The sequence below is a fragment of the Silurus meridionalis genome, chromosome 8, assembly GCF_014805685.1.
Source record: "Silurus meridionalis isolate SWU-2019-XX chromosome 8, ASM1480568v1, whole genome shotgun sequence".
NCBI lineage: Eukaryota > Metazoa > Chordata > Actinopteri > Siluriformes > Siluridae > Silurus > Silurus meridionalis.
Window position 1 is genome coordinate 13,494,379 of NC_060891.1, and position 10,000 is coordinate 13,504,378.

The 10,000-nt window shown below is 39.4% G+C and overlaps 1 protein-coding gene across 1 annotated transcript in view; it reads left to right on the top strand.

Moving 5' to 3' along the window:
• The window catches only part of jmjd1ca (jumonji domain containing 1Ca), a 69,147-nt gene that overhangs the window by 12,823 nt on the left and 46,324 nt on the right, over positions 1 to 10,000 (top strand). Inside the window, 1 exon segment of the mRNA XM_046856577.1 lies at positions 4,493 to 4,642. Coding sequence (XP_046712533.1) covers positions 4,493 to 4,642 — 150 coding nt within the window.

Sequence of the window (10,000 nt, forward strand, 5' to 3'; positions counted from 1 at the left end):
TGACTTTTCCTGCTATATGTGTTTTTTTCCCAAAATGTTACCACAAAGCTGGAGGCACACAATTGTAAAGGATGTCTTTGGATACTTGGATTCTTGAACTATGAGACCCAAACCTGCTTCAACATGACAATGTCCCTGTGCAAAAAGCCAGCTTAATGAAAATATGGTTACCATGGGTTGTAGTGGAAGATCTTGAGTGGACTGCACACCGAATCTCCTCAGCCTACATCAATACCTGACTTTACAAACGGTCTTGAAGCTGAATGAGCGCAAATCTACACACCAGCAAAATTCAAAATCTACTGGAACATTTTCCCAGAAGAGTGGGGGTTATTATACCAGCAAATGGGTAGTAAATTTAAAATGGGCACATACAAATCTTATGCTTAGGTATCCACAAACTTGTGTCCATATAGTAGTGTTCTTAGGTTTTTGGTTTTGAATGTCAGTACCACATGTAGATTAATGTTTCAGAAAATATTCTGTGCAACATGTTGAAAGTTAATAATTACTTAAGTCATTTTTGAATAAAGATCTAGTTAAAGTTAAGCTTTTGTTTTCATATGGAAGTCATTCATCTTAACTAAATGCTTTATTCTAGTCAGGCCTCTAATAAATCTTGGGTGTACTGGGACCCAGGTGGTAAATTTGAACTCAGATCACTATAGGTTTCCATTCACACATTTACACACACACACACACACACACACACACACACACACACACACACACACACACCTTATAATAATTTAAAGCAACCAAGAAGTCTACCTGCATGTTTTTTGGAATGTGGGAGAAACCAGAGGAAACCCATATAATTAAGCTGAAAACTTCACCCAGATAGTATGCAGAGCTTACCTAGAGGTGTGTGGCAGCAATGTGCCACTGTGCCACCCAATACAGAAACAATGTACTGGAAAGAATTTCTGACATTTCATGTAAAAACTAAAATCACACATGATTGCAGTGATCTTTTGAACAACAAAACATAGTTAGCTTATTGTTCTCATTAGTTGACACAAGTGTTACCAAGCAACACATTACCTGTTTATCAGCCTAGCTTCTAGCAATGTTCCTCATTTCCTCATACACAGCAGTCAGCATTCATTCTTCCTTGTTTTCTTATCTGACATCCATTCATAATATCTCTCTAATATTTTCATAAATATAAGTTTGATGGAATCAGTGATCGTATCGGCCTGCCCAAAGCGCACCGATTTTGGTACTCTATATAGTAAAGTGTGTCACTGGTGTTATGCTGTTCTATCATTGCTTATGTGGATGCTTCTTTCTAGTCAAACTCTATAACCAGACTAGATGTTTAAAAATAATAGTAAAAAAAAAAATTATATGCTCAGTTCCTGCTTTTATGTTATTTTCCTAATTGTATTTTCATTAATTACACCATGTGGTCAGTAATCTTTTAAAACATCTGAGAATTCTGGAATATTCATGAGTTTGAGGCAAAGTTACAACTTGTAATTCCCTGCTTGTAACTGGAAGAAAACCCCACCTTAAGTTAACTTGGGTTGTCTCAACTGCTCTTTCTGTCAAATCAACATGGCTGTGTACGTAGAACTAGTATCTTGTTTATTAAGTCAGAAGGTTGTGAGTTCAAATCCCAGCATCACCAAAATGCCATTGCAGGGCCCTTAAACAAGGCCCTTCACTTCTTAACTGTAATTGTAAGTCCCTCTGGATAATGGCATCTACCTGATGATGTACATGTACACTGTGAACAGTGTCCCCCTTCTGCATTAGTTTATATAATTTTTTTATTGCATTAGATCAGTTAATACAGTATAAAGAGTCCTGTTCCATCTATAATACCAGAATAAATCGCTGTTATCATTCACCAATTGATAATACTAGCCAGTTGTCTACTAGATAGAAGGTTACTACACAGGTTGTGCACGGTTGTTGCTATACTGCAGTTAAAGTCCAGAATGTTGCATTATTATTTAAAGTCTATTACAATAAGCTTGTTAGGGCTGCTGTGAATGGTTTGTTGGGGTTTGAAGTCTAGCTGTGCTGTAAGAGCAAATAAAATTCACACTTTAATGGAAGCATCCATTTTATTTTATTTTTTCGTGTTGCACATCGAACATCCCCAGGTGACATAATTTTAAAATTCGCAAATTACCATTAACAAGGCAGCATGAACACAGCATATGATTAGCAATTATGACACGTGCCATATTGGTTTATTCCCGGCTTATGATTTTCCATTTAAAAATTTAATTTAAAACCATAATGATCGTCCAAAATAGATTTCATAAAAATCACAAGAAAACATGTATTTCCACCATTTCAGGGTTAAGGAAAATACCAGATTGCATAATAGTATAATCAGATGTGCATTCGGGAACTGCAGCTGTCACAGAAAACACAGTGAATCTGTAGTTGATTCTGCAAGAATGTTCTGTTAATCGTGGCAAAAAAAAAAAAAACATATTTTGACTCTAATCCTGTTACAAATTGTCTGAGTCCACATGGCAGAGATTTTCACTCTTAATGCTGCTATAGGTTTTTGAACATCTGTAGTGAACAGCACAAGGCAGAGAAGGAGCAAGCCGGTCATAAACACCCCCCCTCCCTCCAGCATTTTAATCACTTTCTAATTATCATTACCATCAACATTATTTATAAAGTGTTCCCACTTCATCAAGTTCACAATTTATTGTAGGCCTGCTTAATTTTACTGTTTAAAAGCTATCTGCTTTTTTATTTGGTTGGTTTCAGTGACATCCTGGAGATATTTACCTGATGTTAAATCTATACTTGCCTAATGGTAGCTAAGTCAAACATACCCCGATTGATTTATTTTCACATTAATGAATTCTCCATTTGTCACTTTGCAGAAAGTGAGAGTTTACATATGTCAAGAGTAAGTTAGAAGCTTACAGAAAGTGTCTGTTGTGTATTGGAGAGTTCAAAACACCTATACAACATGCACTATATGGACAGAAGTATTGGGACACCTGACTTTTCCAGCCATATGTGCTTTTTCACCGAACGGTTACCAAAAAGTATGAGGGACACGATTGTATAGGATAGTCATTGGATACAGTGGCAGTTAAATTTTCCCTTTACTTGAACCAGGAGACTAAAACCTGTTCCAGTATGACAATACCCTTGTGGGCAAAGCCAGCTCAATGAGATGTGATTTCCATGTGTTGGAGTAGAGTATCTTGAATGGCCTCTAGAGCTCTGGCCTCAACCCTATTAAATACCTTTGAAATGAATTGGAACACTGACTGAACCCCAAGCCTCCTCACCCTACATTAGTACCTGACTTCACTAATGCCCTTGTGACTGCATGAGTACAAATCTCTACAAGCACACTCCAAAATCTAGTGGAACATCTTTCCAGAAGAATAAAGGATATGAAATCACAAATCTTATGCTCAGGTGTCCACAAACTTGTCCATATAATGTAATTATGGCTAATTTCCTGTTATATGGGACGGTCTTTTAGCTGTATTTTTCAATGATGCATTTAATAGTAAATTGAGACACGCCTTCACAAAATACACAAAGGCATATCTAGTTATATAATCGAAATAAAGATCACTGGATCATCAATGAGGTGTATGATTGCTGGTTACATATAATACTCTCCTGTTGGCACGCTTTTCTACCATCTGCAATTTGCATCGGAACCACACATTGTGCTAAATGCTCCTAACTACGCTTTCATAAACTATTTAAGAAAATCCACTATTAAAAAGATTTTAAATATTCTTATACTGTATATCATTCTTTAATATAGTCTAACACTTTTGTTACGGTCCAATAAGATTGTATATTGCTACCTTTTATCACTTTAGAATAATGCGATATTCATTTCTCCTTTAACGTCGCTTCCAAATTTGAGGCCTGTTGTATAATATTTTTTGGTAAAGGCTTTACCGTGCTTGAGCTGTATGTTATAACAGGTGCTGAAGTAAAAAGGAATTCTGACTGTTCTGTCTAATTCTTGTGGTAGAACAAAATGTCAAATGGAATAAACTGACAGCTGAGTGAGGAGATTTGAGTATCAGAAATGTGTGGCATGAATACAGTTTGCTGGAAAGCAATGATGTGTGTGAGTGTGTGTGCATGCTCTGGTTTCATAGGATGTAATTTGCTACTGAGGAAATGCATTTCAGTGTGTGTGTGTGTGTGTGTGTGTGTGTGTGTGTGTGTGTGTGTGTGTGTAAGAGAGAGAGAGAGCTTCAGCACGTGTGTGTAGCCATGCGTCAGTCTGTTAGTAATTACTCCACTCCGTTATATGTTTATTAATTACATTAATCAAATGAATTGTGGTCGTGTGGGAGCCATGAGGGTTCTATTATGGGAATGTGTTTTTGATGATTCTGTGTGTGTGTGAACTTTTATAACCCCTTCATCCCCTCCCGGTGGTGTGTGTGTGTGTGTGTGTGTGTGTCTGTGTATGTGTGATAGCGATACCTCTGACATCTCACCTCTCTTGTTTGTGTGTGTATATTAGGTGTGTGTGGAGTGGGACGGCGAGCCGTCAGCGGAGTGTAAATGGAGAAGTCTCAGAGAGGAGTGGGAGGTGTTTGTGCTGGAGCACGAGCTGGTATGGGCCAAGAGGAACAGCACCTCACAGGAGAACAGCTCTCTACAGCTTGCACTGGTAGGTATATATATATATTTAGTAAGTGATCTTTTTCTGTAGTTTACTTTGCTTTGGTCTTTGGTCTTTAGGGGAATTTGTGTGATGTAAACAGGCTGCTTTTTGATTGTTTGTAAATTTGATACGTGTGTGTGTGTGTGTGTGTGTGTGTGTGTGTGTGTGTTGATAGTTGTCAAAGCATAAAAGGTTTTCTGTCACCTGACTCCTACTCTGGAGTGAGTCATCCTTCACTCTCTAAAACACACGCACACACACCACACACACACACACACACACACACACACACACACACTTCCAGGCTGTAGAAAGAGAGAAAGCATATTGAGCTCCTGGCTTTTCCAGCTCCTGTGCTGAGCTCCTGCTCTCAGAGGAGATTTTGTGTATCTGTGTCCTGCCATAGTATTCTAGATCTTTGAACATGCTTATGTAACTATGCTAAGCACTAGTGTATGTTACAGTGTGTCCAGGCTAGACGTGTGTTACTAAGGGTTACAGTGTGTAGAGGGTGGAGTGGATGCAGTAAGGAACACCTACGTTTTGTCATGTTAATAAAGGTGCATTATATGACTGTGTTTGACAGTTGAATTGTTCAAGAATTTAATTCATGTGACTTTTTTTACTTTTTTGGCTAATTTTTGTCCTGATGTGAGCATAATTTGCTGATTAACGCTGGTGTTGCTATTTTGCTTGGGCTTTCAGTTTTGACTAATAAGTAATAAGTAAAGCGGCGACAGAGAGGCATTTGTTCATCGTCAGCAGATTACAAGTTTGAACCCCTGATGTTACCATGCTTGGCCATAGTTGTAAGAGGAATATCGGCTACGCCGTCCCTCTCTGCCATGCCAATCTCATCAACGGAAGCCATCTGCAAGCTTGTGTATGCAGATCAGAGCGGCAGGGCAGATAACAAATTCCTGCGATGCAGCAGTTGAAAAAGATGCAGAGGTTGGCTTCATGTGTCTCAGAAATGGGTTTGCTCCATGGCTGGTGGCTGTTATGTGAAGGGAAGAGCAGGCTGGTAGGATGGAAATTGGTAAGACCAAATGCAAGAGAAAATGAGCACTACATGTCATGACTCATTCTGTCTACATGCCTCATTTACCTTCTGCATGTTTTCTCTTTACTGCCATTTATGCTCTGTAATAGCCAGATAGCTGTTTACTTTACCCCTCATGTGGTTCAATGATAGTGGATTTTGGTCTGTTGGCATCCTAAATAATGCTGCAATCTACTTTGCTTGCGAATTGGACAAACCAAACCTTCGACACTGTGTAACAGAAAGGTCAATCAACCTCAAAATTCTAGATCATCCATAACATAAATAAATGTTTGTTGGCTCCCACATTTTTTTCCCATGCTGAAGTACTGGGACACTTTTAAATCGGAAGGCAGGAAAATTTACTCTGTACTTTTCAAGTTACAGAATAAAAAATGTGTGGGTTTTTTTTTTTTTTTTTTTTTTTGCTTGAGCATTATGATGATAGAAATGGAACCTCAGACATATTTCTTGTTTGTATAATCAGCTCCACTCTTTCTTTGTGGTAAAGAAGCTTTTGGGCAATCAGATTTTGTTTGATATTTCAAAGTGAAGGCGTGTCCGAGCTGATGTCTGATGTCTCTGAGCCGTCGGTTTTCTGTGCCAGTTTGTCAGTAGTTTAATTGAAAAAGAATCGAATTATCACAAGCCAATCAATTGTGTGTTGTGCATTGATTGCATTTTTCATTACCATCGTTCACAAAGGGCTTTTTTCAGACCCTGTTTGACTCGGCAACGCGTTGTAGAAGACACCAAGTTGACATGGTAGTGTTGAGAGTGTAAACATCAGAATCAGAAAACAAACCTATATTTCTTCCTTAGAGAGATACAATATATAGAAAAACGTTAGTGGGCATCTGATCATAAGCTTTGTAAATGCTAATTTGAACATTCAGTTCAATATTTAGTCCACTTTTAACTCACTTTTTAGATGTTGCACTAGATTTTGGAGTGTGGAGAATTGTGGTCATTTATCCACAAGGGTGTTAGTAAAGTCAGGTACTTATGTAGGGGGAGGAAGCAGTCGACATTCCAATTCCTTCCCAAAGGTGTTCAGTAGGGTTGAGGTCAGAGCTCAGTAGCAGGCCAATCAAGATCTTCCATTCCAAAAAATTTAAAGCATTTCTTCATGGAACTCAATTTGTGAAAAGGGGCTGGAACAGTTTTGGGTCTCCTAGTTCAAGTGAATGGAAAATGTAATGCTGAATGGAATATTTAAGCACATCCAAATACAATTGTTTGCCTCCAATTCTGTGGTACCAGTTTGGAGAAGAACCACATTATGGCTGGTAAACTCAGGTGTCCCAATACTTCTGTCCATACAGTAAAAGTGGTATGTAGTTAAGAATGGCTCACTAGTGTGGCTTCATTGCTTTCTGTCACTTTTGTAAGTGTTCAAATGATTGGCCTTGTTGTTGATTCAGAATTTCTTTCCTAATGACTCATGTTTGAAACCACCTTAAAGCAAGCATTTATTTGAAAAGAATAGCATTTGTGCCACTTCAACCTTGTGAACATTTTCAGCGGGTTTCATACTGCTGTCTTTTCCATGTAAAAAAAAAAAAGATATAATAGTTACTACTAATAATACAGGATACACAGTGACACAGCATGTTTGTAGCTCCTCAACTGAAGATAATTTCACAATGTCACTATAGTAAATGTACTGCAAGCTATATAGCTAGCTACACACCTCACAGCTGTATTTAATCCGGTTATCCTTTATGTCACGTTGATTTTTGTCACGTCATGACGAGACATTTTAGAGAAATTCTATCTGCACACAATCGTCTCTTCTTTTAAGTCCAAAATCTTTTGGTAATGTTTCACCATCGACACTAAAGCAGTTGTAGCTGAGATTTTCTTCATCATAGATCATAGGCCGTCCTTCTATTGGTGAGTTTTGGACAAGTGGGCACCCATTGGAAGCCATCGCCTCTCATTGCCCAGAGCAGAATTGAATCGTTCCCCAGAGAGCATGCCACCATATGCATTCCACCAAACTCAATTCACAACCAGTGATTATCTTATTTGATGTACAATTCTGCTGCAGAAAAAAATCGAACCAGCGCTTGTGCCGTGTAAATTGGGCGTCAGCGGTCTTAACTATTATGACAGGCTTCATCCATCCTGAATTAATCAGAAGTTGGGCTATGTGATATTTTTGGTCCTCCAGCTGATGTCCAGATGCTAGTGTTGAATTATTAACATTAATGGCTGTTTGTATGAGGCTGATAAAAGCCAGTGTCCCATTTTTATGGCAAGTCAGTTGAGCCATAGGCTCTGTAATGTATGATGACACACTCTGTTTGATCTGTTTGATTTAAACTAGTTTGCTTGGTGATAAAGGCCACAATGAAGGCCCACAATGCCTGGCTCATGGCTGCTTATGGCCATTTACATGGTAAATGGTGTAACCGTGGCAACCAGCCTCTATTTGGTCAACGGACGGACTGCAGAGATAAAAGAGTAGGCCAATGTTGTGTGTGTGTGTGTGTGTGTGTGTGTGTGTGTGTATGAGTGTGTGTGTATGAGTGAGTGAGTGAGTGAGTGAGTGAGTGAAAGTGTGTGTGCGTGTGTGTGTGTGTGCACCCTTACTTGACATTCTGCTCACTGTTTGTGTGTGGTCGTGCCTTTGTTTGATGAAAACAGGAGAAGTGTGTGTGTGTATGTATGTTTGTGTATTAAGAATGGAGGTGTGTGTGTGTGTGTGTAGAAGAGAGAGAGAGAGAGAGAGAGAGAGGAGAGAAAGGTGTGCCAGTTTCAATACCACTTTCTGTGCAAGTGCAGATGGGGAAAAAGATAGATAGATGGAGCACGAGAGGAGAGAGTGAAGAAAGCGTGAACAGATAGAACATATAATAAAGAGAGAACACAGAGTGGAATAAAGCGAGAAAGACAGGAAATATTGCAAGCGAGACAAAAGAGCACAGGGTTGTGTTAAAGGGGGACAGAGAGAAAAAGAAATTGAGGAAAGAGAGAAGGACTGTGGGGAAGGAGAGAGGGAGATGTGAGAGAGAGAAGGCGAGAGAAGGAGAGAAAGAGGGAGGGTGAGAGGCTCTGTAGCAGATTTTACACAGCATGTACTGATCTCTCTCTTCTCATTTATCTGGTGTGCACACAAACACACACACACCCCTTCACACACACACACACACATTCCTCCACCTCTTCAGCTCTTTTTCTTTCTTTCCTTCTGTATTTCTCTCTCATTTTTTTGCACTCAGTTTTCTCTTCTTTCCCTTTCTGTTTAATGTCTTATTTAAGCCTCTCTCACTCTTTTTCACACACACACACACACACACACACACACACACACACACACACACACACACACACACTCACTCACTCACTTACATACACACATTCCTCATCTGACAATCTTAATGCACTTCACACAGTCTCCCTTCACCACACACATAGACACACCATACTCCAACACTCATACACACAAACACACAGATAATCATACTGCACTACGCACACAAACACGCACACAGTCTTACTCTACCATACACTTATAAAATCACAAAATACTGCACTATACTCTCTCTCTCTCTCTCTCTCTCTCTCTCTCTTTCTCTCTCTCCTTCAAGCCCCAGACACATATACAATCACACACAGTCATACTGCACCATACACATAGTCATGCTGCACTATATACACACTCATCCACTACACACTCATACACACATGTATTACTGTACAATACTGTATTATACCTACAGAATACTGCACACAGACACACACACACACACACACACACACACACATTTTGTCCCTTGATCCCCACACACATACACTAACACTTACATTTATACTGCATTATACACACAGTCTTCTTTCACATGCACTCATACACACACACACACACACACACACACACACACACACACACAGACACTCAGTACTGCACTATACAAACCTACTCTCCCTTAACCCCACACATATGCTAACACTCATCCACACACAATCATTCTGCGCTATACACACACACACACACACACACACACACACACACACACACACACACAGTGTCAGACTAATGTTCAGCGACACCACTTAAATAAAAAAGCATGGTGAGACTTTTGCTGTGTGAAGTATTGGAGTCTCTCTCGCACGCGTGCGCACACACACACACACACACACACACACACACACACACACAGACACACACACTCACACAGAGTGGCACACAGCAGTCTGCAAGCTGTCCATCAACCAAGGGCAAATGAACAGAAAGTGATAAGTAAAATAATGTTTTGTTTTCTCCTTAGCAGTGCGAACAGAATCGTTCAAATATTTGCGCCTTTCTTCTTTGG